The sequence below is a fragment of the Pristiophorus japonicus genome, chromosome 27 (assembly GCF_044704955.1).
Source record: "Pristiophorus japonicus isolate sPriJap1 chromosome 27, sPriJap1.hap1, whole genome shotgun sequence".
In the NCBI taxonomy this organism is placed as follows: Eukaryota; Metazoa; Chordata; class Chondrichthyes; family Pristiophoridae; genus Pristiophorus; species Pristiophorus japonicus.
Window position 1 is genome coordinate 2,364,824 of NC_092003.1, and position 27,795 is coordinate 2,392,618.

The 27,795-nt window shown below is 54.3% G+C and overlaps 1 protein-coding gene across 1 annotated transcript; it reads right to left on the minus strand.

The window, feature by feature from the left end:
- Positions 1-280: 280 nt before the first annotated feature.
- LOC139239411 (sorting nexin-32-like) lies at positions 281-27,795 on the minus strand. Its single transcript, XM_070868110.1, has 12 exons — positions 27,661-27,795; positions 26,911-27,021; positions 25,672-25,793; positions 24,146-24,269; positions 18,779-18,883; positions 17,875-17,980; positions 14,107-14,182; positions 11,708-11,747; positions 10,379-10,465; positions 6,554-6,713; positions 3,684-3,769; positions 281-1,836 (listed from the first exon to the last, which is right to left on the minus strand). Exons 1-12 carry the CDS (start codon positions 27,769-27,771, stop codon positions 1,783-1,785), a joined length of 1,182 nt encoding a protein of 393 aa, XP_070724211.1. The 5' UTR covers positions 27,772-27,795; the 3' UTR covers positions 281-1,782.

A 27,795-nucleotide genomic window follows, 5' to 3' on the forward strand; every position in this document is an offset into this window, starting at 1 on the left:
CTTGACAAGTCAATTAGCTCAGACAAGCAGCAGTGATGATTGAGGGATAAATGTGTGGGGGGGTGGGTGCACTCCTGTCCAAGGTTGTGCTGTGAGATCTTTGACAGCCACACTATTGCACCAAGAGAGCATTTGGCCTGGATTGGGGTCGCTGATCCACCACACTCAGCTTCCTTGGGGAAAGTGCTGACACTCACAGGAGCCAGTATGATAGTGCTTCCATTAAAGTCTTGCACTACAAGCAAGGGTCAAACAACCAAGACACACAGACAAGCAACCATGAAATTCTGCTCCGCATTTTATTTAGAAATCAACAGGCCAGAAAGTAATTGGGAGCTGGTTAAAGATCTCAAACCAGGACTTACACACTTTTTTAAAAAAAAAGACAAACACATCCCAGGGCCACAGATTACAGCAGCATTGCTCAGCCTGTGTTATACCTCACAGGGTTGTAGATCAAGTCAGGACTAGGAGGGACACCCAGTGTGCAACTTGTTTTTGGGTGGGAAACAATGTTTGTGTTGACACTTATTAACAAGTTAGAGACAAGACTCAATATTCTTGAACAAGGCTAAAGACAGGAACCAGAGGGCTCACATCTGATCACAGGACTGGAAAAATACTGTGCCAAGAGTCTCTCATGTCATGAACACTTAAACAAGGTGTGTTTGAATAACCCTTCCGCAATCCATGCGGCAAAGTGCTCTCCCCCCAGTACACAGGCAACATGGCTTCAGTCCTTGTGGAATGTTTTGCAGCACAAGATTGCTGGTACCAAGAATGGAAAACATTTCAGCGTCAAACACTGCAGGGGGTTAGATAGAGTAAAGCTCCCTCTACACTATCTCATCAAACACTCCCAGGGCAGGTACAGCAGGGGTTTAGATACAGAGTAAAGCTCCCTCTACACTGTCCCATCAAACACTCCCAGGGCAGGTACAGCACGGGGTTAGATACAGAGTAAAGCTCCCTCTACACTGTCCCATCAAACACTCCCAGGGCAGGTACAGGGGGTTAGATACAGAGTAAAGCTCCCTCTATACTGTCCCAACTGAGAGGCGCCCACTACAGTGGTTTAACATCTGAACAGTTGCTGGGGTTCAGGTTGGTGCTGATCAAGGGCCGATTTACCGCCACTCCACTTCCCCACCTGTGCGCAAGATGCAGGACTCGGCCTCTGGACTGAATGAGTCCTGGGCGTATTAAGTCAGTGCTTCCTGCTCGGTGGCCAAAAATAAGGTATCTGAAGGCTCCCTTCTGCCGGTGTATATGGCTGGGGAATCGTTAGCGGCAAAACAGATCCCAGTCGAACCACGTCAGGGTGGCGGTCTGGGAAATCAGCGCACCAGAGGCTCTCGGGGGTTTAAAAAAAAAAGTTGGGACAGCACAACAGTCTCCTGCGATGAAGAATTCAACGAACGTGAAACACCGCCCCCCCTCTCCCGGGCAGCCTGCGGGAACGCTTGTTCGCACCGCAGGGCCGGCGGGAGCAGGAGCGTGGTGGGGCTCCGGGAATGAATGAACGCATGAACAAAACGAGATGGTCAGCTCAACCCCCCCCCCATCCCCCAATAAACCCCAAACAAGATCGCCACCAACTCTAGGGTCTTATATTCCAGAACTCCTACCCCAACACCGTTCCATCGATTCAAACCCCCCAAAAAAACAATTCCAACATGATAAAAATAAACACATTTCTCTTTTTTTGGGGGGGAGGGGTGTGTAGGGTGGGAAAAGTAAGCTGCTCCCCTCTCCAAATGTGATGTGAGCGGCCACAGTTGGCTACTGTTCCCCCTTCAGCGTGCTCAGGCAGTTCCTCAGTAGCAGCAGGTTGGCCTGGAGACAAGAGGCACAAAGAGAGGACATTAATCAGAGGCTTCAGACCACGACTGCGGGCTCCAGCGCCAACCTCGGGCTGCATTTTCGCGGGGGCGGGAAATTTAGCCGCCCGATTAATCGCTTGCCTTTTAGCCGCTGAACTACATCTGCGGCCCAGGGACGGGAGCACTCGGAGGGGGTGAAAAACATCACCAAGACCCTTAACTCTCAAATCACTAAAAAAAATAAAAACTTTTAACTTCCCTTTTTATCCAACTTCCCTGGCGGTAACCTAGGCACGGCATACAGGTCGTGTGAGACTCGAAACTTCCGGCACAGCTCTCCCCCGCCAGTGCTTCTCAGCGCCATCGCACAATCCGACCAGAGGATAGCGACCGGGCGCGGAACGCTGGGCTGCTCCATTTTGTGCCGCAGGGGGTCAAAACCGGGTAACAAACAAGCCAAAGGCCCAGCCCCCAGCCACAGCGTAGTGAAACGTGCCAGCGCGCTTCACAGGAGCGCAAATCAGACCCCGAGCCACATAGTAGGTCAGTCGATCAAAAGCTTGGCGGAAGAGGTAGGTTTTAAGGAGCGTCTTAAAAGGCGGAGAGGTTTAGGGAGGGAATATGCAAGCTTGGAGGCCCAGGCATGGCCACCGACGGAATTCGGGGGAATGAGTGAGGGGGCAGAATTGGAGGAGCACAGAGATCGTGGAGGATTGTAGGGGTTGGAGGACGTTACAGAGATAGGGAGGGGTGTAGGGGCTGGAGGAGGTTAGAGATAGGGAGGGGTGTAGGGGCTGGAGGAGGTTACAGAGATAGGGAGGGGCTGGAGGGGGTTACAGAGATAGGGAGGGGTGTAGGGGCTGGAGGGGGTTACAGAGATAGGGAGGGGTGTAGGGGCTGGAGGGGGTTACAGAGATAGGGAGGGGTGTAGGGGCTGGAGGGGGTTACAGAGATAGGGAGGGGTGTAGGGGCTGGAGGAGGTTACAGAGATAGGGAGGGGTGTAGGGGCTGGAGGAGGTTACAGAGATAGGGAGGGGCTGGAGGAGGTTAGAGAGATAGGGAGGGGTGTAGGGGGTGGCGGGGGATACAGAGATAGGGAGGGGTGTAGGGGCTGGAGGAGGTTAGAGATAGGGAGGGGCTGGAGGAGGTTAGAGAGATAGGGAGGGGTGTAGGGGGTGGCGGGGGATACAGAGATAGGGAGGGGTGTAGGGGCTGGAGGGGGTTACAGAGATAGGGAGGGGTGTAGGGGGTTACAGAGATAGGGAGGGGTGTAGGGGCTGGAGGGGGTTACAGAGATAGGGAGGGGTGTAGGGGCTGGAGGGGGTTACAGAGATAGGGAGGGGTGCAGGGGCTGGAGGAGGTTATAGAGATAGGGAGGGGTGTAGGGGGTTACAGAGATAGGGAGGGGTGTAGGGGCTGGAGGGGGTTACAGAGATAGGGAGGGGTGTAGGGGCTGGAGGGGGTTACAGAGATAGGGAGGGGTGTAGGGGCTGGAGGAGGTTACAGAGATAGGGAGGGGTGTAGGGGCTGCAGGAGGTTACAGAGATAGGGAGGGGTGTAGGGGGTTACAGAGATCGGGAGTATAGAATGTTATCAGCACAGGAGGATCCCACTGGGCCCCTCGAGCCCGTGCTGTGCCGGCTCTGTGACAGAGCGATCCAATCAGTCCCACTCCCCCCTGCTCTCTCCCCACAGCCCCGGCACATTTCTCCTTCTCTTCAGGTCGTGTGTTCTCGATCGCAACAGCCCGCTGAGTGAGGAAAATTCACAATTTTCTCTCCAATGCAGGTAAACACTGGATGAGAGGGAGCCCCTGCCCACAGGCTGCCAATTTAGTCTGTGCCAGTGTCCGCTGCGTACCTTGGCATGTTTCAACTCCAGCTCCGTCATTTCAATCATGTTTTTCCGAAAGGCCGATACCCGTCGCACTTTAAAGTCTGTGAGTTCTGCGTCAAAAGAAAGACGAGATTTCGGTGATGGTGCCTGAGGGAGAAATATTGGCCCAGGACACCAGTGGACAATTCCCCTGCTCTTCCTCCCAATAATGGCCCCGGGATCTTTTACACCCAGCGGAGAGAGTAGACGGGGCCTCAGTTTAATGTCTCAACTCGAAAGACAGCCGTCCGACAGTGCGGTGCTCCCTCGTACTGACCCTCCGACAGTGCGGTGCTCCCTCGTACTGACCCTCCGACAGTGCGGTGCTCCCTCGTACTGACCCTCCGACAGTGCGGCGCTCCCTCAGTACTGCCCCTCCGACAGTGCGGTACTCCGAGTACTGACCCTCCGACAGCACAATACATAGCAAATAGGTGCAGGAGTAGGCCATTCGGCCCCTCGAGCCTGCACCACCATTCAATGAGATCATGGCTAATCATGCAACTTCAGTACCCCACTCCTGCTTTCTCTCCATACCCCTTGATCCTTTTAGCCGTAAGGGCCACATCTAACTCCCTCTTGAATATATTTAGTGAATTGGCCTCAACAACTTTCTGTGGTAGAGAATTCCACAGGTTCACCACTCTCTGGGTGAAGAAGTTTCTCCTCATCTCGGTCCTAAATGGCTTACCCCTTATCCTTGGACTGTGACCCCTGGTTCTGGACTTCCCCAACATTGGGAACATTCTTCCTGCATCTAACCTGTCCAGTCCCGTCAGTATTTTATATGTTTCTATGAGATCCCCTCTCATTCTTCTATTTCCCTAGAAATAGTGGATGCATTGGTGATCATTTTCCAACAGTCTATTGACTCTGGATCAGTTCCTATGGACTGGAGGGTAGCTAATGTAACACCACTTTAAAAAAAGGAGGGAGAAAACAGGTAATTATAGACCGGTTAGCCTGACATTGGTGGTGGGGAAAATGTTGGAATCAATTATTAAGGATGAAATAGCAGCGCATTTGGAAAGCAGTGACAGGATCGGTCCAAGTCAGCATGGGTTTATGAAAGGGAAATCATGCTTGACAAATCTTCTGGAATTTTTTGAGGATGTAACTAGTAGAGTGGACAAGGGAGAACCAGTGGATGTGGTGTATTTGGACTTTCAAAAGGCTTTTGACAAGGTCCCTCACAAGAGATTGGTGTGCAAAATTAAAGCACATGGTATTGGGGGTAATGTACTGACGTGGATAGAGAACTGGCTGGCAGACAGGAAGCAGAGAGTCGGGATAAACGGGGCCTTTTCGGAATGGCAGGCAGTGACTAGTGGGGTGCCGCAGGGCTCAGTGCTGGGACCCCAGCTATTTACAATATACATTAATGATTTGGATGAAGGAATTGAGTGTAATATCTCCAAGTTTGCAGATGACACTAAGCTGGGTGGCAGTGTGAGCTGTGAGGAGGACGCTAAGAGGCTGCAGGTTGACTTGGATAGGTTAGGTGAGTGGGCAAATGCATGGCAGATGCAGTATAATGTGGATAAATGTGAGGTTATCCACTTTGGGGGCAAAAACACGAAGGCAGAATATTATCTGAATGGCGGCAGATTAGGAAAAGGGGAGGTGCAACGAGACCTGGGTGTCATGGTACATCAGTCATTGAAAGTTGGCATGCAGGTACAGCAGGTGGTGAAGAAGGCAAATGGTATGTTGGCCTTCATAGCTAGGGGATTTGAGTATAGGAGCAGGGAGGTCTTACTGCAGTTGTACAGGGCCTTGGTGAGGCCTCACCTGGAGTATTGTGTTCAGTTTTGGTCTCCTAATCTGAGGAAGGATGTTCTTGCTATTGAGGGAGTGCAGCGAAGGTTCATTAGACTGATTCCCAGGATGGCAGGACTGACATGAGGAGAGACTGGATCAACTGGGCCTTTATACACTGGAGTTTAGAAGAATGAGAGGGGATCTCATAGAAACATATAAAATTCTGACGGGACTGGACAGGTTAGATGCAGGAAGAATGTTCCCGATGTTGGGGAAGTCCAGAACCAGGGGACACAGTCTAAGGATAAGGGGTTGGCCATTTAGGACCGAGATGAGGAGAAACTTCTTCACTCAGAGAATTGTTACCCTGTGGAATTCTCTACCACAGAGAGTTGTTGGGGCCAGTTCGTTGGATATATTCAAGAGGGAGTTAGATATGGCCCTTATGGCTAAAGGGGATCAAGGGGTATGGAGAGAAAGCAGGAAAGGGGTACTGAGGGAATGATCAGCCATGATCTTATTGAATGGTGGTGCAGGCTCGAAGGGCCAAATGGCCTGCTCCTGCACCTATTTTCTAAGTTTCTAAACTCCAGTGAATACAGGCCCAGTTGATCCAGTCTCTCTTCATAGGTCAGTCCTGCCATTCCAGGAATCAGTGTGGCGCTCCCTTACCTCAGTGCTGCCCCTCCGACAGTGCAGCACACTCTCAGTACTGCCTCTCCAACAGTGCGGCGCTCCCTCAGCACTGGCAGTGGAGGAGTGCCGGCCTGGATTATGGGGCTCGAGTCTCTGGAGTGGGGTCTCGAACCCATTACTGCCTGACTCAAAAGAGTCGAGAGAGTGCCCGCTACACACTGAGCCACGAGTGATGACCCGATTCAGGCAGATTGAATGAGTGTTGAATGAACACAAGCCACAGATTCAATGACCACCCTTGGACATACAGGAAGTGCAAAGGCACAGTGTTGAACCCACAGCTATTCGACTGTGGAGGCGCTACACAAACGGCACTCGATGCCCCAATCAAACATTTACCAGTCAGCACCTTGGAGGGTGACCCCCAATTTTTTAAAGCCGCGTCCTTTCCCCTTTACCTTGCTTGGCTGAATCAGAGAGTTTCTCGAATTTCTGGCAGGACAGCTGCTGATTGGTCTCTGCATGCTTCACATCTTTGTTCTTCATCCGGGCCCGGTCCAGGGCTTTGTTGGCGTTCTCGTAGTCAGACAGAGACCGAGCTCGCCGGTATAGCAGGTCCTGCACAACAACAGGAGGCATTTATACAGCACCTATAGCAGTGTGAGGTCATGCACTTTGGCAGAAAAACATCAAAGAGCAAGTTATTATTATAATGGAGAAAGATTGCAAAGTGCCGCAGTACAGCGGGACCTGGGGGTACTTGTACATGAAACACAAAAGGATAGTATGCAGGTACAGCAAGTGATCAGGAAGGCCAGTGGTATCTTGGCCTTTATTGCAAAGGGGATGGAGTATAAAAGCAGGGAAGTCTTGCTCCAGTTATACCGGGTATTGGTGAGGCCACACCTGGAGTACTGCGTGCAGTTTTGGTTTCCATATTTACGAAAGGATATACTTGCTTTGGAGGCAGTTCAGAGAAGGTTCACTCGGTTGATTCCGGGGATAAAGGGGTTGACTTATGAGGAAAGGTTGAGGAGGTTGGGCCTCTACTCATTGGAGTTCAGAAGAATGAGAGGTGATCTTATCGAAACGTAGAAGATTCTGAGGGGGCTCGACAAGGTGGATGCAGAGAGGATGTTTCCACTGATGGGGGAGACTAGAACTAGGGGGCACGGTCTTAGAATAAGGGGCCGCCCATTTAAAACTGAGATGAGGAGGAATTTCTTCTCTGAGGGTTGTAAATCTGTGGAATTCGCTGCCTCAGAGAGCTGTGGAGGCTGGGTCATTGAATATATTTAAGACAGAGATAGACAGTTTCTTAATTGATAAGGGGATAAGGGGGCGGGCAGGGAAGTGGAGCTGAGTCCATGATCGGACCAGCCATGATCGTATTAAATGGCGGAGCAGGTTCGAGGGGCCGAATGGCCGACTCCTGCTCCTATTTCTTATGTTCTTGTGTAACAACAGACATTTATACAACAATAGATATATCATCATCACAGGCAGTCCCTCGGAATCGAGGAAGACTTGCTTCCACTCTTAACACGAGTCCTTAGGTGGCTGAACAGCCCAATACAGGAACCACAGTCCCTGTCACAGGTGGGACAGTGGTTGAGGGAAGGGGAGGGTGGGACTGGTTTGCCGCACGCTCCTTCCGCTGCCTGCGCTTGGTTTCTGCACGCTCTCGGCGACGAGACTCGAGGTGCTCAGCGCCCTCCCGGATGCACTTCCTACACTTAGGGGCGGACTGGTCTTTGGGCCCAGGGACTCCCAGGTGTCGGTGGGGATGTTGCACTTTATCAGGGAGGCTTTGAGGGTGGTCCCTTGTAACGTTTCCTCTGCCCACCCTGGGGCTCGCTTGCCAGAGACACGGACCATGTACAGTAGACACCTCAAGTCGCTGGAGAAATACCACCAACGATGTCTCCACAAGATCCTGCAAATCCCCTGGGAGGACAGACGCACCAACGTTAGCGTCCTCGACCAGGCCCAACATCCCCAGCATCGAAGCACTGACCACACTCGACCAGCTCCGCTGGGCAGGGCCACATTGTCCGCATGCCCCCCCAGACACGAGACTCCCAAAGCAAGCGCTCTACTCAGAACTCATATTTATATAGCACCGTTAATGTAGTACAATGTCCCCGGGCGCTTCACAGGAGTGTTATGAGACAAACAATTTAACATGGAGCCACATAAGGAGATATTGGGACAGGCGACCAAAAGCTGGGTCAAAGAGGTTGGTTTTAAGGAGTGTCTTAAAAAGGAGGCGAGAGAGGCGGAGAGGTTTAGGGAGGGAGTTCCAGGCAGCTGAAGGCACGGCCACCGATGGTGGAGCGATGGGAATCGGGGGATGGGCAAGGCGGCAGAATTGGAGGGGTGCAGAGATCTCGGAGGGGTGTAGGGGCTGGAAAGGGTTACAGAGATAGGGAGGGGTGTAGGGGGTTACACAGATAGGGAGGGGTGTAGGGGCTGGAGGAGGTTACAGAGATAGGGAGGGGTGAGGCATTTGTAAACCAGGATGAGAATTTTGAAATCGAGGTGTTGCTTAACTGGGAGCCAATGTAGGTCAGTGAGCACAGGGGGTGATGGGTGAGTGGGACTGGGTGTGAGTTAGAACACGGGGTCAGTGAGCACAGGGGGTGATGGGTGAGTGGGACTGGGTGCGAGTTAGGACACGGGGTCAGTGAGCACAGGGGGTGATGGGTGAGCGGGACTGGGTGCGAGTTAGGACACGGGGTCAGTGAGCACAGGGGGTGATGGGTGAGCGGGACTGGGTGTGAGTTAGGACACGGGGCAGTGAGCACAGGGGGTGATGGGTGAGTGGGACTGGGTGTGAGTTAGGACACGGGGCAGTGAGCACAGGGGGTGATGGGTGAGCGGGACTGGTTGTGAGTTAGGACACGGGGCAGTGAGCACAGGGGGTGATGGGCGAGTGGGACTCTGTGCGAGTTAGGACACGGGTCAGTGAGCACAGGGGGTGATGGGTGAGCGGGACTGGGTGAGAGTTAGGACACGGGTCAGTGAGCACAGGGGGTGATGGGTGAACGGGACTGGGTGCGAGTTAGGACACGGGGTCAGTGAGCACAGGGGGTGATGGGTGAGTGGGACTGGGTGCGAGTTAGGACACGGGTCAGTGAGCACAGGGGGTGATGGGTGAGTGGGACTGGGTGCGAGTTAGGACACGGGGCAGTGAGCACAGGGGGTGATGGGTGAGTGGGACTGTGTGCGAGTTAGGACACGGGGCGGGGTGGGGGGGGGGGGGAACAGTTTATGCTGAGCTGACGTTTACGGAAAGCGAGAGGCTGGCCAGGGGAGCGTATAGTCAGGAGTCTGGAGCGGTAGAGGGGCAGGGGCGAGGGTTTCAGCAGCGGATGAGCTGAAACGATACCTTTAGCCCGGTGTGGGGGGGGGGGGGGGGGAGGGGCTTGAAGCAATTTGATTCGCACCAAGATGTCCCAGTTGTATGTGGCACTCCCCTTGAAGAAGCAATAGTGATCTCCCCAAGGGCAGACTGCGGGAGCCTCACAGCAGCACATAACCGAGCAGACCAGGACGTATCCAGGCCACACATCAACCTTCCCAGCAATGCTAGGATTTGAACTCCTGTCTGGAGTGCTGCGTATAGTTTTGCTCTCCGTATTTACGAAAGGATATATTTGCATTGGAGGCAGTTCAGAGAAGGTTCACTCGGTTAATTCCGGAGATGAGGGGGTTGCCTTATGAGGAACGGTTGAGGAGGTTGGGCCTCTACTCATTGGAGTTTAGCAGAATGAGAGGTGATCTTATCGAAATGTATCAGATTATGAGGGGGCTCGACAAGGTGGATGCAGAGAGGATGTTCCCAATGATGGGGGAGACTAGAACTAGGGGGCATGGTCTCAGAATAAGGGGCCGCCCATTTAAAACTGAGATGAGGAGGAATTCCTTCTTCTCAGAGGGTTGTAAATCTGTGGAATTCGCTGCCCCAGAGAGCTGTGGAGGCTGGGTCATTGAATATATTTAAGGTGGAGATAGACAGATTTTTGAGCGATAAGGGAGTGAAGGGTTATGGGGAGCGAGCGGGGAAGTGGAGCTGAGTCCATGATCGGATCAGCCGCGATCGTATTAAATGGCGGAGCAGGCTCGAGGGGCCGAATGGCCGACTCCTGCTCCCATTTGTGACATTCCCGTGTCTCCGGATCATTAGTCCCGGCCTCCGGATTACGAGTCCCGTTATATACCGACTGCACGACCGTTCCCCCGGAGACATACAGAGCGTTCCCGAGGGAAGAGATTCCTACCTTCGCGGCCTGCGAGTCCCTCATGTAATATCGTAATAAGTCGGAAAGTTTCAAGTCTTCATCAGACGCCACCCGACCCTCCAGCTTCTGGATAAAGTAATGCAACAACAACCGGTATTTATATAGCACCTTTAACGTAGTGAAACATCCCAAGGTGCTTCACAGGAGGGTTATGCGTTAAGAAATTTGACACCAAGCCGCACAAGTAGAAATTAATGCAGCCAACCAAAAGCTGGGTCAGAGAGGTGGGTTTTAAGGAGCGCCTTGAAGGAAGAGAGAGAGAGAGAGAGAGAGAGAGAGAGAGAGAGAGAGAGAGGGGGAGAGGTTTAGGGAGGGAGTTCCAGAGCTTGGGGCCCAGGCAGCTGAAGGCACGGCCACTGATGGTGGAGCGATTATAATCAGGGCTGCTCAGGAGGGCAGAATTAGAGGAGTGCAGACATCTCGGTGGGTTGTGGGGCTGGAGGGGGTTACAGAGATAGGGAGGGGCGAGGGCCATGGAGGGATTTGTAAACAAGAAATTTGAAATCGAGGCGTTGCTTAACCGGGAGCCAATGTAGGTCAGTGAGCACAGGGGGTGATGGGTGAGTGGGACTGGGTGTGAGTTAGGACACGGGTCAGTGAGCACAGAGGGTGATGGGTGAGCGGGACTGGGTGTGAGTTAGGGCACGGGGCAGTGAGCACAGGGGGTGATGGGTGAGTGGGACTCGGTGCGAGTTAGGACACGGGGCAGTGAGCACAGGGGGTGATGGGTGAGTGGGACTCGGTGCGAGTTAGGACACGGGGCAGTGAGCACAGGGGGTGATGGGTGAGTGGGACTCGGTGCGAGTTAGGACACGGGGCAGTGAGCACAGGGGGTGATGGGTGAGTGGGACTCGGTGCGAGTTAGGACACGGGGCAGTGAGCACAGGGGGTGATGGGCGAGTGGGACTCGGTGCGAGTTAGGACACGGGGCAGTGAGCACAGGGGGTGATGGGTGAGTGGGACTGGGTGCGAGTTAGGACACGGGGGCAGCGAGCACAGGGGGTGATGGGTGAGTGGGACTCGGTGCGAGTTAGGACACGGGGCAGTGAGCGGGTAGAATGTGGGAGGCCGGCCAGGAGTGCGTTGGAAGTCAAGTCAGGAGGTAACAAAGGCAGGGATGAGGGTTTCAGCAGCGGATGAGCTGAGGCAGGGGATTCTCGTTTTAATAAGCATCCTTTTTAAAAAAAAAAACTTATCTGCCTGAAGATATCAACAGGGACAGAGACAGTGTGAGGGACAGACAGATGGGCACATGTACAAACGAGGAGAGAGATCAGACCCTGAGCCAGCAATGGGATACGCACTTACCCGGAGTTTTTCAAAAAGTTCTGCCAGTTTGAGGAAGTTTCTGCAAAATAAAAAAAGAGAGAGAACGAACGTTGAGAGGGAAAGTGATCTCATCGGAAGCAGAGAGTCAAGACAAGCAGCAACAGTTAGCGAGTGTCACCGCCCAGCGTTACACAACCCTGTAACAACCATGGCCGTGGGGCTCAGGAACACCATTCCCCGGGCGGGGTGGGGAAGGAGACTGTGGGGGAGGGGGGCGCGAGTGCACAGCAGAATTGAGCTCCACCCCACTGCGACACAGCCCACTTCTCCTGAGCTAGCGGGCAGCTGGCAAGATTCCAGCGTTCTGCACACGCACGACAAAACTAGCTCAAGATCTTGACGATAGATTCTTTTTTTTTTTATTAAGCTGGGGAGTTTTCAACACATCATGTCCCATCAAACACTCCCAGGGCAGGTACAGCACGGGGTTAGATACAGAGTAAAGCTCACTCTACACTGTCCCATCAAACACTCCCAGGGCAGGTACAGCACGGGGTTAGATACAGAGTAAAGCTCCCTCTACACTGTCCCATCAAACACTCCCAGGGCAGGTACAGGGGGTTAGATACAGAGTAAAGCTCCCTCTACACTGTCCCATCAAACACTCCCAGGGCAGGTACAGGGGATTAGATACAGAGTAAAGCTCCCTCTACACTGTCCCATCAAACACTCCCAGAGCAGGTACAGGGGGTTAGATACAGAGTAAAACTCCCTCTACACTGTCCCATCAAACACTCCCAGGGCAGGTACAGTGGGTTAGATACAGAGTAAAGCTCCCTCTACACTGTCCCATCAAACACTCCCAGGGCAGGTACAGGGGGTTAGATACAGAGTAAAGCTCCCTCTACACTGTCCCATCAAACACTCCCAGGGCAGGTACAGGGGGTTAGATACAGAGTAAAGCTCCCTCTACACTGTCCTATCAAACACTCCCAGGGCAGGTACAGCACGGGGTTAGATACAGAGCAAAGCTCCCTCTACACTGTCCCATCAAACAATCCCAGGGCAGGTACAGCACGGGGTTAGATACAGATTAAAGCTCCCTCTACACTGTCCCATCAAACACTCCCAGGGCAGGTACAGGGGGTTAGATACAGAGTAAAGCTCCCTCTGCACTGTCCCCATCAAACACTCACAGGGCAGGTACAGGGGGTTAGATACAGAGTAAAGCTCCCTCTACACTGTCCCAGCAAACACTCCCAGGGCAGGTAAAGGGGGTTAGATACAGAGTAAAGCTCCCTCTGCACTGTCCCCATCAAACACTCCCAGGGCAGGTACAGGGGGTTAGATACAGAGTAAAGCTCCCTCTACACTGTCCCATCAAACACTCCCAGGGCAGGTACAGCATGGGGTTAGATACAGAGTAAAGCTCCCTCTACACTGTCCCATCAGACACTCCCAGGGCAGGTAGAGCATGGGGTTAGATACAGAGTAAAGCTCCCTCTACACTGTCCCATCAAACACTCCCAGGGCAGGTACAGGGGGTTAGATACAGAGTAAAGCTCCCTCTACACTGTCCCATCAAACACTCCCAGGGCAGGTACAGCACGGGGTTAGATACAGAGTAAAGCTCCCTCTACACTGTCCCATCAAACACTCCCAGGGCAGGTACAGCACGGGGTTAGATACAGAGTAAAGCTCCCTCTACACTGTCCCATCAAACACTCCCAGGGCAGGTACAGCACGGAGTTAGATACAGAGTAAAGCTCCCTCTACACTGTCCCATCAAACACTCCCAGGGCAGGTACAGCACGGGGTTAGATACAGAGTAAAGCTCCCTCTACACTGTCCCATCAAACACTCCCAGGGCAGGTACAGGGGGTTAGATACAGAGTAAAGCTCCCTCTGCACTGTCCCATCAAACACTCCCAGGGCAGGTACAGGGGGTTAGATACAGAGTAAAGCTCCCTCTACACACTCCCTCAGTACAGCCCCTCCGACAGTGCGGCGCTCCCTCAGTACAGCCCCTCCGACAGTGCGGCGCTCCCTCAGTACAGCCCCTCCGACAGTGCGGCGATCCCTCAGTACTGCCCCTCCGACAGTGCGGCGCTCCCTCAGTACCGCCCCTCCGACAGTGCGGCGCTCCCTCAGTACCGCCCCTCCGACAGTGCGGCGCTCCCTCAGTACTGCCCCTCCGACAGTGCGGCGCTCCCTCAGTACTGCCCCTCCGACAGTGCGGCACTCCCTCAGTACCGCCCCTCCGACACTCCCTCAGTACTGGCACTGGAGTGTCGGCCTGGACTTGTGCGTGAAGTCTGTGGAGTGGGAGGGGCTCGAACCCACGACCTCCTGACAGAGGCCGAGCGTGTCAGGGCCGACAGCAATCTTGCTAATTCGGGAAGAAACGTTGGCGGGAGTTGACAATATGGCTCTCGTACTTGCTGAGTGGATTAGCATCCAAGGTTCCCAAACTGGACAAGGCAGACGAGATTGGAATGTAATCCTCCGCTACATCTGTGGAGACAGACAAGAGTTTCCGATAGTTTATTGTGGCCACACTACCAGCACAATCCGCAAAAGGGTCATCCCAGCTCTGCTGTCGGCCAGATTTACCACATTTGCTGGCTGCACCACTAACAACTTGCATTTATACAGCCCTTTTAACGTAGTAAAGCGTCCAGGGTGCTTCACAAAACTAAACACATATATTTGACAGAGCCACACGGGATGGCAGGACTGCGTACGAGGAGATTGGGGCGAGTAGGCCTGTATTCACTCTTTTCCTCAGGAAAAAAAAAGTGTTCCAAGACCAGGCCCTCAAATCCAGCACCGAGCTCATGGTCTACAGGGCTGTAGTGATACCCGCCCTCCTGTATGGCTCAGAGACACGGACCATGTACAGTAGACACCTCAAGTCGCTGGAGAAATACCCCCAACGCTGTCTCCGCAAGATCCTGCAAATCCCCCGGGAGGACAGACGCACCAACGTTAGCGTCCTCGACCAGGCCCAACATCCCCAGCATCGAAGCACTGACCCACACTCGACCAGCTCCGCTGGGCAGGGGGCCACATTGTCCGCATGTCCCCCAGACACGAGACTCCCAGAGCAAGCGCTCTACTCGGAACTCCTTCACGGCAAACGAGCCAAAGGTGGGGCAGAGGAAACGTTACAAGGGACCACCCTCAAAGCCTCCCTGATAAAGTGCAACATTCCCACCGACACCTGGGAGTCCCTGGCCCAAAGCCCAGTCCGCCCCCAAGTGGAGGAAGTGCATTCGGGAGGGCGCTGAGCACCTCGAGTCTCGTCGCCGAGAGCGTGCAGAAACCAAGCGCAGGCAGCGGAAGGAGCGTGCGGCAAACCAGTCCCACCCTCCCCTTCCCTCAACCACTGTCTGTCCCACCCTCCCCTTCCCTCAACCACTGTCTGTCCCACCTGTGACAGGGACTGTGGCTCCCGTATTGGGCTGTTCAGCCACCTAAGGACTCGTGTTAAGAGTGGAAGCAAGTCTTCCTCGATTCCGAGGGACGGCCTGTGATGGTGATGACTAGAGTTTAGAAGAATGAGAGGGGATCTCATTGAAAGGTATAAAATTCTGACGGGGTTGGACAGACTGGATGCGGGGAGGATGTTTCCCCGGGGCTGGGAAGTCTAGAACAAGGGGGTCACAGTCTCAGGATACGGGGTCGGAAATTTAGGAGCGAGATGAGGAGAAATGTTCTCACTCAGAGGGTGGTGAACCTGTGGAATTCTCTACCACAGAAGGCTGTGGGGGCCAAGTCACTGAATATATTTAAGAGGGAGACAGATAGATTTCTAGACACAAAAGACATCAAGGGGTATGGGGAGAGAGCGGGAATATTGTGTTGGGATAGAGGATCAGCCATGATCTTATTGAATGGCGGTGCAGGCTCGAGGGGCCGAATGGCCGACTCCTGCTCCTATTTTCTATGTTTCTATAAAGGAAAGATTAGAGCTGGTGAGAAAAAGTTTAAGGGGAGTCTTGATGGAGGAAAGAGGTAGAGAGACGGAGAGGTTTAGGGAGGGAGTTCCAGAGCTTGGGGCCCAGGCAACAGAAGGCACGGCCACCGATGGTGGAGCGATTATAATCAGGGGATGCTCAGGAGGGCAGAATTAGAGGAACGCAGACATCTCGGGGGGGGGTTGTGTGGGGCTGGAGGGGATTACAGAGATAGGGAGGGGCGAGGGCGATGGAGGAACTTGAACACGAGGCTGAGAATTTTGAAATCAAGGCGTTGCTTAAATAAATAGTGCAGACAGGAGCAGCAAGTTGCCAAGAGGGCAGATTGGATAGGCTGGGGTTGTTTTCTTTGGAACAGAGGAGGCTGAGGGGAGACCGGATTGAGGTCTATAAAATGATGAGACCCCTGGATAGAGTGGATAGGACGGACCTGTTTCCCTTGGCAGAGGGGTCAACAACCAGGGGGAAGAGATTGAAAGTAATTGGGGGGGGAGGTTTCGAGGGGATTTGAGGGAAATGTCTTCACCCAGAGGGTGGTGAGGGTCTGGGGTGGAACTCACGGCCTGAAAGGGCGGTAGAGGCAGAAACCCTCACCACATTTAAACAGTACTTGGATGTGTACCTGAAGTGCCGTAACCTACAGGGCTACGGACCCAGAGCGGGAAAGTGGGATTAGGCCGGGGTAGCTCTTGGTCGGCCGGAGCGGACACGATGGGCCGAAATGGCCTCCGTCCGTGCTGTAAATTTCTGGTTCTACGAAGGGACGCAGATGAGATTCAGTGAGTGGGCAAAAATGGGGCAGACACAGTTCAACGTGGGAAGTATGAGGGTCATCCACTTTTGGACCTGCGAAGGATAGATCAGAGTATTTTCTGAAATGGCGAGAACTGTGGGGGGGGGGGGGGGGAGCAGACAGATTTAGGGGTTCCGGCACGAATCACTAAAACCCAGCGCTCGGGGGCAAAAAATAATTTGAAAGGGCAATGGAATGTTGGCCTTTATCTCGGGGCTGGAATACAATCGGTGGGAGCGATGTTACAGTTGATATAAATCTGGTCAGATCACCATCGGGAGAGACTGCGTCCAGTCCTGGGACCCCCGCCCCTCAGGGGGATATATCGGCCTCGGAGGGGCAGCGGGGCAGTCACCAGAACCATACCCCGGGGCTTCGAGGGTTAAATCCCGAGGGCAGGTCACACACACAGACTGGGCCTGTGTTCCCTCGAGTGGGGAAGGTTAAGGGGCGATCTCATCGAGGGGTTTGAGAGGGTTAAAGGGTTCGATGGGGGAGATCGAGAGAGAAAGTGTTCCCTCTGGTGGGTCAGTCCAGAACAAGGGGGCGACACCTTACCATTAGAGCCCGGCCGTTCAGGGTGATGTCAGGGAGCACTTCTTCACACAAAGGGCCCTGGGAATCGGGAACTCTCTCCCCCAAAACACTGTCGAGGTCGGGGGTCAATTAGAAATGTCAAAACTGGGGTGGAGAGATTTTTGTTGGGTCAGGGTATTAAGGGTTACAGAACCAAGGCGGGTAGATGGGGTTAAAATACAGATCAGCCGCGATCTGATTGAATGGTGGAACAGGCTCGAGGGGCTGAATGGCCACCTCCTGTTCCTAATGTAACAGGCTCGAGGGGCTGAATGGCCTCCTCCTGTTCCTAATGTAACAGGCTCGAGGGGCTGAATGGCCTCCTCCTGTTCCTAATGCAACAGGCTCGAGGGGCTGAATGGGCCTCCTCCTGTTCCTAATGTAACAGGCTCGAGGGGCTGAATGGCCTCCTCCTGTCCCTAATGTAACAGGCTCGAGGGGCTGAATGGCCTCCTCCTGTTCCTAATGTAACAGACTCGAGGGGCTGAATGGGCTCCTCCTGTTCCTAATGTAACAGGCTCGAGGGGCGGAATGGCCTCCTCCTGTTCCTAATGTAACAGGCTCGAGGGGCTGAATGGCCTCCTCCTGTTCCTGTGTAACAGGCTCGAGGGGCTGAATGGCCTCCTCCTGTTCCTAATGTAACAGGCTCGAGGGGCTGAATGGCCTCCTCCTGTTCCTAATGTAACAGGCTCGAAGGGCTGAATGGGGTGATGCAGCTCGATTTATCAGCGAGGTTGCGGGGGTAGTTGGGTGGGAGAAGATGGAGATGGGAGAAGTGGGTAATAACACAAAGTGGATACGAAGATGAAACGCAGAGTGGGGAAGGTGGAAAGCCACAAGGCGAATCAGAAACGTACTTTTGTGGGATCGAGTCTTCTTGTCCGCTTTCAAGGTAGCGTCCTTCACCCGGTTGTGATATTCGATCAGGAAGGTCCTCTCGTGTTCGAAGAACTCGTCCACTTCCTACAGGAGAATGTCCCCGAGACGGCTGTTAATCACCGACCAAGTCAAACACACAGCCCAGGAATACACTTCAAATTATCTGCATCTGGGACCCGCCTGGACAGGGGGTAGTGTCCTAGACTAGAGGATTCATCCCCAGCACAGTGCTGTGTAGAGGGAGCTTTACTCTGTATCTAACCCCCTGTACCTGCCCTGGGAGTGTTTGATGGGACAGTGTAGAGGGAGCTTTACTCTGTATCTAACCCCCTGTACCTGCCCTGGGAGTGTTTGATGGGACAGTGTAGAGGGATCTTTACTCTGTATCTAACCCCGTGCTGTACCTGCCCTGGGAGTGTTTGATGGGACAGTGTAGAGGGAGCTTTACTCTGTATCTAACCCCCTGTACCTGCCCTGGGAATGTTTGATGGGACAGTGTAGAGGGAGCTTTACTCTGTATCTAACCCCCTGTACCTGCCCTGGGAGTGTTTGATGGGACAGTGTAGAGGGAGCTTTACTCTGTATCTAACCCCCTGTACCTGCCCTGGGAGTGTTTGATGGGACAGTGTAGAGGGAGCTTTACTCTGTATCTAACCCCATGCTGTACCTGCCCTGGGAGTGTTTGATGGGACAGTGTAGAGGGAGCTTTACTCTGAATCTAACCCCCTGTACCTGCCCTGGGAGTGTTTGATGGGACAGTGTATAGGGAGCTTTACTCTGTATGTAATCACTAAACCCAGCTATCTAGAGAGCAAATAAACAAACATGATTTGGAATATATGTAAATAACGAGAGCAAGGCTGACACGAGCTCAGGATGTACCTTAATCCCAGAGATCCCGGCTATCAGAGCTTCATCCGCACTCTTCACAATGTTCTTCAGAAATCCGCCCAGTATTTCCTTCCTGTTTTTTCCACGGACACTCAGCTGTTAAAGAAAGATGTGCATTTCTACAGGCCCCGTTCACAAAGCACCTCACAGCCAACAAAGCACTTTTTGAAGTGCGGTCACTGTTGTAGGAAACGCGGCAGCCATTTCCTCACAGCAAGCTCCCACACACAGCAAGGTGATAACTTATCACCTCCTGACTCCCCAAAGCCTTGCCCACCATCTACAAGGCACAAGTCAGGCAGGTGATGGAATACTCTCCACTTTCCTGGATGAGTTGCAGCTCCAACACCATCCAGGGCAAAGCCGCCTCTGTTTATCCCCTCCGACAGTGCGGCGCTCCCTCAGTACTACCCCTCCGACAGTGCGGCACTCCCTCAGTACTGCCCCTCCGACAGTGCGGCGCTCCCTCAGTACAGCCCCTCCGACAGTGCGGCGCTCCCTCAGTACTGCCCCTCCGACAGTGCGGCGCTCCCTCAGTACAGCCCCTCCGACAGTGCGGCGCTCCCTCAGTACTGCCCCTCCGACAGTGCGGCGCTCACTCAGTACTGCCCCTCCGACAGTGCGGCGCTCACTCAGTACTGCCCCTCCGACAGTGCGGCACTCCCTCAGTACTGCCCCTCCGACAGTGCGGCACTCCCTCAGTACCGCCCCTCCAACAGTGCGGCGCTCCCTCAGTACCGCTCCTCCGACAGTGCGGCGCTCCCTCAGTACCGCCCCTCCGACAGTGCGGTGCTCCCTCAGTACCGCCCCTCCGACAGTGCGGCGCTCCCTCAGTACCGCTCCTCCGACAGTGCGGTGCTCCCTCAGTACCGCCCCTCCGACAGTGCGGCGCTCCCTCAGTACCGCCCCTCCGACAGTGCGGCGCTCCCTCAGTACCGCTCCTCCGACAGTGCGGTGCTCCCTCAGTACCGCCCCTCCGACAGTGCGGCGCTCCCTCAGTACTGCCCCTCCGACAGTGCGGCACTCCCTCAGTACCGCCCCTCCGACAGTGCGGCGCTCCCTCAGTACTGCCCCTCCGACAGTGCGGTGCTCCCTCAGTACCGCCCCTCCGACAGTGCGGCGCTCCCTCAGTACCGCCCCTCCGACAGTGCGGCGCTCCCTCAGTACCGCTCCTCCGACAGTGCGGTGCTCCCTCAGTACCGCCCCTCCGACAGTGCGGCGCTCCCTCAGTACTGCCCCTCCGACAGTGCGGCACTCCCTCAGTACCGCCCCTCCGACAGTGCGGCGCTCCCTCAGTACTGCCCCTCCGACAGTGCGGCGCTCCCTCAGTACCGCCCCTCCGACAGTGCGGCGCTCCCTCAGTACTGCCCCTCCGACAGTGCGGCGCTCCCTCAGTACCGCCCCTCCGACAGTGCGGCGCTCCCTCAGTACCGCCCCTCCGACAGTGCGGCGCTCCCTCAGTACCGCCCCTCCGACAGTGCGGCGCTCCCTCAGTACTGCCCCTCCGACAGTGCGGCACTCCCTCAGTACCGCCCCTCCGACAGTGCGGCGCTCCCTCAGTACTGCCCCTCCGAGTGTCGGCTGGGATTGTACTCTGATGCCCACTGAGCCATAGCTGACACTTACGAAAGCATTACCCACGTTCATTGAGGCCCAAGAACATAATAGGAGCAGGAGTCGGCCATTCGGCCCCTCGAGCCTGCTCTGCCATTTAATACGATCGCGGCTGATCCGATCATGGACTCAGCTCCACTTCCCCGCCCGCTCCCCATAACCCTTCACTCCCTTATCGCTCAAAAATCTGTCTATCTCCACCTTAATTATATTCAATGTCCCAGCCTCCACAGCTCTCTGAGGCAGAGAATTCCACAGATTTACAACCCTCCGAGAGAAGAAATTCCTCCTCATCTCAGTTTTAAATGGGCGGCCCCTTATTCTAAGACCATGCCCCCTAGTTCTAGTCTCCCCCATCAGTGGAAACATCCTCTCTGCATCCACCTTGTCAAGCCCCCTCGTAATCCGATACGTTTCAATAAGATCACCTCTCATTCTTCTGAATTCCAATGAGTAGAGGCCCAACCTCCTCAACCTTTCCTCACGAGTCAACCCCCTCATCTCCGGAATCAACCCACTACTGCTTCCTTAATAATGGACTGCAGCATTTTTCCCCAACGACAGATGTTCGGCTAACCGCTCTGCAGTTTCCTGCTTTTTGTCTGCCTCTTTTTTCAAAAAAAATCGGGGCGTTACATTTGCGGTTTTCCAACCTGCTGGGACCGCCCCAGAATCCAGGGAATTTTGGTAGATTACAACCAAAGCATCCACTATCTCTGCAGCCACTTCTTTTAAGACCCTAGGATGTAAACCATCAGGTCCAGGGGACTTGTGCAGCATTATTTTACCGAGTACTACTTCACGGATAGTGATTGTGTGAAGTTCCTCCCTCCCTATAGCTCCTTGGTTATCAACTATTGGGATGTTTAAGTGTCTCCTACCGTGAAGACCAATACAAAATATTTGTTCAATGTCTCGGTCATTTCCCTGTTCCCCATTAATTCCCCAGTCTCATCCTCCAGGGGACCAACATTTACTTTAGCCACTATTTTCCTTTTTATGTACCTGTAGAAACTCTTACTCTCTTTTTATATTCCGTGTTAGTTTACTTTCATAATCTATCTTCCCTCATTTTTTTTTTTAAGTCGTTCTTTGCAGGCTTATAAAAGTTTCCCAACCCTCTGGCCTCCCACTAGTCTTGGCCACATTGTCTGCCCTTGTTTTCAATTTAATACCATCCCTTATTTCCTTAGTTAGCCACGGATGGTTATCCCTTCTCTTAGTCTTTCCTTCTCATTGGGATATATTTTTGTTGCGAGTTATGAAATATCTCCTTAAATGTCTGTCACTGTTCATCAACTGTCCCACACTTTAATCTATTTTCCCGGTTCACTTTCACCAACTCTGCCCCCTCATACCTTTGTAGTCTCCTTTATTTAAGCTTCGGACCCTGGTTTGAGATCCAACTTTCTCACCCCACAACTGAATTTGAAATTCAACCGTGTTATGATCACTCACTCCTAGAGGATCCTTTGGGAGATTGTTTATCAATCCTGTCTCCCACGTGATGTGGCCTTTGAACCCGACCCACCTTCCATTCCTTCCTACGGGAGAAAGTTTGTATATTTCTAACTGCACACAGGCCAGAGCAGATTGCGATACCTGTGGTTCACCCTGCCCCTGCTACACAACCCTTATTTCTGCCTGTCCCATTGTCTCTCTCACAGGGACTGTGGCTCTCGGATTGGACTGTTCAGCCACCTAAGGACTCATGTTGAAACATAGAAAATCGGTGCAGGAGTAGGCCATTCGGCCCTTCGAGCCTGCACCGCCATTCAATGAGTTCATGGCTGAACATGCAACTTCAGTACCCCATTCCTGCTTTCTCACCATACCCCTTGATCCCCCGAGTAGTAAGGACTTCATCTAACTCCCTTTTGAATATATTTAGTGAATTGGCCTCAACTATTTTCTGTGGTAGAGAATTCCACAGGTTCACCACTCTCTGGGTGAAGAAGTTTCTCCTCATCTCGGTCCTAAATGGCTTACCCCTTATCCTTAGACTGTGACCCCTGGTTCTGGACTTCCCCAACATTGGGAACATTCTTCCTGCATCTAACCTGTCTAACCCCGTCAGAATTTTAAACGTTTCTATGAGGTCCCCTCTCATTCTTCTGAACTCCAGTGAATACAAGCCCAGTTGATCCAGTCTTTCTTGATAGGTCAGTCCCGCCATCCCGGGAATCAGTCTGGTGAACCTTCGCTGCACTCCCTCAATAGCAAGAATGTCCTTCCTCAGGTTAGGAGACCAAAACTGTACACAATACTCCAGGTGTGGCCTCACCAAGGCCCTGTATAACTGTAGCAACACCTCCCTGCCCCTGTACTCAAACCTCCTTGCTATGAAGACCAACATGCCATTTGCTTTCTTAACCGCCTGCTGTACCTGCATGCCAACCTTCAGAGAGAGGGGAAGCAAGTCTTCCTCGATTCCGAGGGCCTGCCTATGACAACAAATGCAGTTGAATTCCCATGGTACGTTCATTGCATGGAGCAGCTGCTCCCTCTGGTGGACAACCGGCCCATTACCGCATTGGCCTATTTACAGCTCCCTTACCAGGGACACCACGCCCAGTTCAGGCTCCCAGGCTGGAATAAAGCACGACAACAGGGGCCCCGACCACTAGCTGCGGAGACCAGGACTGCAGCAGAGCTGTGCTCATTTCCGGCTTGTTGATATTAGCTGCAAGCGGGCTTGGTTCGAGTTGGAGGGCCAGGAGGGGGGTGGGGCGGAGGGAGTCCGACATTCCCTCAGTACTGCCCCTCCGACAGTGCGGTGCTCCCTCAGTACTGACCCTCCGACAGTGCGGCGCTCCCTCAGTACTGCCCCTCCGACAGCGCTGTGCTCCCTCAGTACTGCCCCTCCGACAGTGCGGCGCTCCCTCAGTACCGCCCCTCCGACAGTGCGGCGCTCCCTCAGTACCGCCCCTCCGACAGTGCGGCGCTCCCTCAGTACCGCCCCTCCGACAGTGCGGCGCTCCCTCAGTACCGCCCCTCCGACAGTGCGGCGCTCCCTCAGCACCGCCCCTCCGACAGTGCGGCACTCCCTCAGTACTGCCCCTCCGACAGTGCGGCCCTCCCTCAGTACCGCCCCTCCGACAGTGCGGCGCTCCCTCAGTACTGCCCCTCCGACAGTGCGGCGCTCCCTCAGTACCGCCCCTCCGACAGTGCGGCGCTCCCTCAGTACCGCCCCTCCGACAGTGCGGCGCTCCCTCAGTACCGCCCCTCCGACAGTGCGGCGCTCCCTCAGTACTGCCCCTCCGACAGTACTGCCCCTCCGACAGTGCGGCGCTCCCTCAGCACTGCCCCTCCGACAGTGCGGCGCTCCCTCAGCACTGCCCCTCCGACAGTGCGGCGCTCCCTCAGCACTGCCCCTCCGACAGTGCGGCACTCCCTCAGTACTGCCCCTCCGACAGTGCGGCGCTCCCTCAGTACTGGCACTGGGAGTGTTGGCCTGGATTATGGGTTCAGGTAATTGGGAGCGCGGGGCTCGAACCCACGACCTTCTGACTCGGAAGCGAGAGCGAGAGAGCGACCCACTGAGCCCTGGACAACACCGAGGCAGACGAGGCCCACAAGCCGATGAGCCACTGCGGGAGGGACTGGGGGGGGGCCCAGGATCAGGCGTGTGTGGGGGTCACGACTGCACAGGGTTTGTCCAACCCCGCAATGCAGGCGCTGAAATGGGGTTCGTAAACACGCGGCACCTCGCTTCCCCCGCCCCAGGGAAGGGGACCGACTCACATCCTGGTCGTACTCCAAGAATACGTAGAAGTTGTGATCTTTCCTGAGCACAGGGTGAGCCGCCAGCCGCTGCAGGAAGACCTCGTGCATTGCCACCGTCTTCTTGAAGATCGCGAGGTACTCACTGTGGGGAGATAGACAGAGGGTCAGAGAGGGTCAGAGACACACACACACACACACACAGAGGGACACACACACACGCACAAACAGAGACACACGCACAAACAGAGACACACGCACAAACAGAGACACACGCACAAACAGAGACACACGCACAAACAGAGACACACGCACAAACAGAGACACACGCACAAACAGAGACACACGCACAAACAGAGACACACGCACAAACAGAGACACACGCACAAACAGAGACACACGCACAAACAGAGACACACGCACAAACAGAGACACACGCACAAACAGAGACACACGCACAAACAGAGACACACGCACAAACAGAGACACACGCACAAACAGAGACACACGCACAAACAGAGACACACGCACAAACAGAGACACACGCACAAACAGAGACACACGCACAAACAGAGACACACGCACAAACAGAGACACACGCACAAACAGAGACACACGCACAAACAGAGACACACGCACAAACAGAGACACACGCACAAACAGAGACACACGCACAAACAGAGACACACGCACAAACAGAGACACACGCACAAACAGAGACACACGCACAAACAGAGACACACGCACAAACAGAGACACACGCACAAACAGAGACACACGCACAAACAGAGACACACGCACAAACAGAGACACACGCACAAACAGAGACACACGCACAAACAGAGACACACGCACAAACAGAGACACACGCACAAACAGAGACACACGCACAAACAGAGACACACGCACAAACAGAGACACACGCACAAACAGAGACACACGCACAAACAGACACACGCACACAGAGAGAGAGAGAGAGACAGAGAGACAATCAGATGATAATCTAGAAGTGAACCCTGGTTTATTTCTCCGCCCTTACTTCCGACTGTCGCTGGGAGTTGGCGAAAAGAGGGAAGAGGTTTATTATTTTCCACAACAGCCAGCAGCCCAAATGGACCGTTCTTCATGCGCTAGCCCAGTGAGTGCCTGTGGGATATTCGACTGTAGGAGGAGGCATCACAGCCACTCCTGACCTTTCCCAAGGTCACCACACGGGCACCTTCCAGCAGCGGATAACAGAAGCAGTGGGGGGGGGGGGGTGGGGAGGCTGGAGTGGAGTATAAACCCCGGGGGGGAACTAAACCAAACCCCCCCTCCCTGCCTCCTCCACACCCCCAGTCCCTCCCCCCCCCCCCCTACCTCCTCCCCACCCCCAGTCCCTCCCCCCCCCCCCCCCCCACCTCCCCACCCCCAGTCCCTCCCACCCCCCCCCCTACCTCCTCCCCACCCCCAGTCCCTCCCACCCCCCCTCCCTGCCTCCTCCCCACCCCCCCTCCCTACCTCCTCCTCCCCACCCCCCGCCCCCAGTCCCTCCCTCCCTCACTCACGATTCCAACTCTTGCTTCATCTTGGCGAATTCCTCGCGGGTCATCGATCCATCGCCCTCACCGAGCCTCTGCAGTTTCTCTCGTGACGCGTCGAAGTTTGGCTTCGGGGGAGCGGGGGGGATCTGCGGGCAGGGAAAGGGCCCCAACGTTTAAACAATTCAACAGCGAGGGGGAGAAAAGGACTCGCATTTACCCAGCATCTCTCACCCCCACAGCGCCTCACTGTGGGAAACGCCAATTTGCGCACAGCAAGCTCCCACACACAGCGATGTGATAATGACCCAGATCATCTGTTTTAGTGATGTTGGTCGAGGGATAAATATTGGCCCCAGGACACCGGGGAGAACTCCCCCTGCTCTTCTTCCAATAGTGGCCCCGGGATCTTTTACATCCACCCGAGAGGGCAGACGGGGCCTCCGTTTAACGTCTCATCCGAAAGATGGCCCCTCCGACAGTGCGACACTCCCTCAGTACTGCCCCTCCGACAGTGCGGCGCTCCCTCAGTACTGCCCCTCCGACAGTGCGGTGCTCCCTCAGCACAGCACTGGGAGTGTCAGCTTTGATTGTGGGTGCACATTTCTGGAGTGGGACTCCAACTTACAATCTGACTCAGTGTTGAGGGAGACGGCCATCCACTGAGTCACGGCTTACGGCCAAATCAGCATCCAAAGATCAACAGAACTCAAGACGACATGCTGTGGGAAATGGAACTGTCACTGGGTTTAGTAGGGGGCATTCTTAAATATATTGTGAAGTCAGTGCACTCTGTATCTAACCCCGTGCTGTACCTGCCCTGAGATTGTTTGATGGGACAGTGTAGAGGGAGCTTTACTCTGTATCTAACCCCGTGCTGTACCTGCCCTGGGAGTGTTTGATGGGACAGTGTAGAGGGAGCTTTACCCTGTATCTAACCCCCTGTACCTGCCCTGGGAGTGTTTGATGGGACAGTGTAGAGGGAGCTTTACTCTGTATCTAACCCCCTGTACCTGCCCTGGGAGTGTTTGATGGGACAGTGTAGAGGGAGCTTTACTCTGTATCTAACCCCCTGTACCTGCCCTGGGAGTGTTTGATGGGACAGCATAGAGAGAGCTTTACTCTGTATCTAACCCCCTGTACCTGCCCTGGGAGTGTTTGATGGGACAGTGTAGAGGGAGCTTTACTCTGTATCTAACTCCCTGTACCTGCCCTGGGGGAGGGTGACCGGAAATTGTACAGGGAGCAATCTGTCCCGTCACTCACTATAATCCCGGCGTATTCCTCATTCTCCAAATACGCGTCATGGAGCCAAATAAACTCCTCGTGCTGTCGGACGACCGAGAACTCCGGCTGCTTGAAGTGAGAGAGATTCGTCTGGGAAAAGGAGTAAGAAAAAAACCAAACAATCAGTGTTGCAAATGTCACGCACAGCAAGATCCCACAGCAACAAGGACGCACCGACCAGATCACGTGTTCTTTTACTGATGTTGGTCGAGGGATAAATATTGGCCCCAGGACACCGGGGAGAACTCCCCTGCTCTTCTTCCAATAGTGGCCCCGGGATCTTTTACATCCACCCGAGAGGGCAGACGGGGCCTCGTTTTATGTCTCATGCAAAAGACGGCCCCTCCGACAGTGCGGCTCTCCCTCAGTACTGCCCCTCCGACAGTGCAGCTCTCCCTCAGTACTGCCCCTCCGACAGTGCGGCACTCCCTCAGTACTGCCCCTCCGACAGTGCAGCGCTCCCTCAGTACTGCCCCTCCGACAGTGCGGCACTCCCTCAGTACTGCCCCCGGGTAGTGTCGGCCCAGAGTGGGGGCTCGAGCCCACAATCCTCCGGACTCCAGGGTGAGAAAGTACACCACTGGGCCACAGCTGGAAGCTGGTTAAGTGAAGCATTCCCCCCCCAGCCCCCCCAACCCCCCTCGGTCGCTTTACCACAGCAAAGGCAGGATGCTGCAAACACTGATTGTAATATTTCAATGCACGTTTATCTATCCCCTTCGCACATACCTTTGTGTGGACGGTAAACTTCACTTTGTCTCTCTCACTCACTGCATCAGAGATCTCAACCTGCAGTGAGGAATCTGTGTGTAGATCCACTGACATGGTCCGTGACTGCATAAAAAAAAAGCACACACACACAGG

What these genes read in the sequence shown, in the direction of transcription:
- LOC139239411 (XM_070868110.1), bottom strand. Translation starts at nt 27,771, where the DNA reads ATGCAGTCACGGACCATGTCAGTGGATCTACACACAGATTCCTCACTG. An exon ending in ATGAAGCAAGAGTTGGAATC is followed by an intron (nt 24,270 to 25,671) that starts GTGAGTGAGGGA and finishes ATCTCCCCACAG; the next exon opens with TGAGTACCTCGCGATCTTCA. An exon ending in GATGCTAATCCACTCAGCAA is followed by an intron (nt 11,748 to 14,106) that starts GTACGAGAGCCA and finishes TTTATTTTGCAG; the next exon opens with AAACTTCCTCAAACTGGCAG.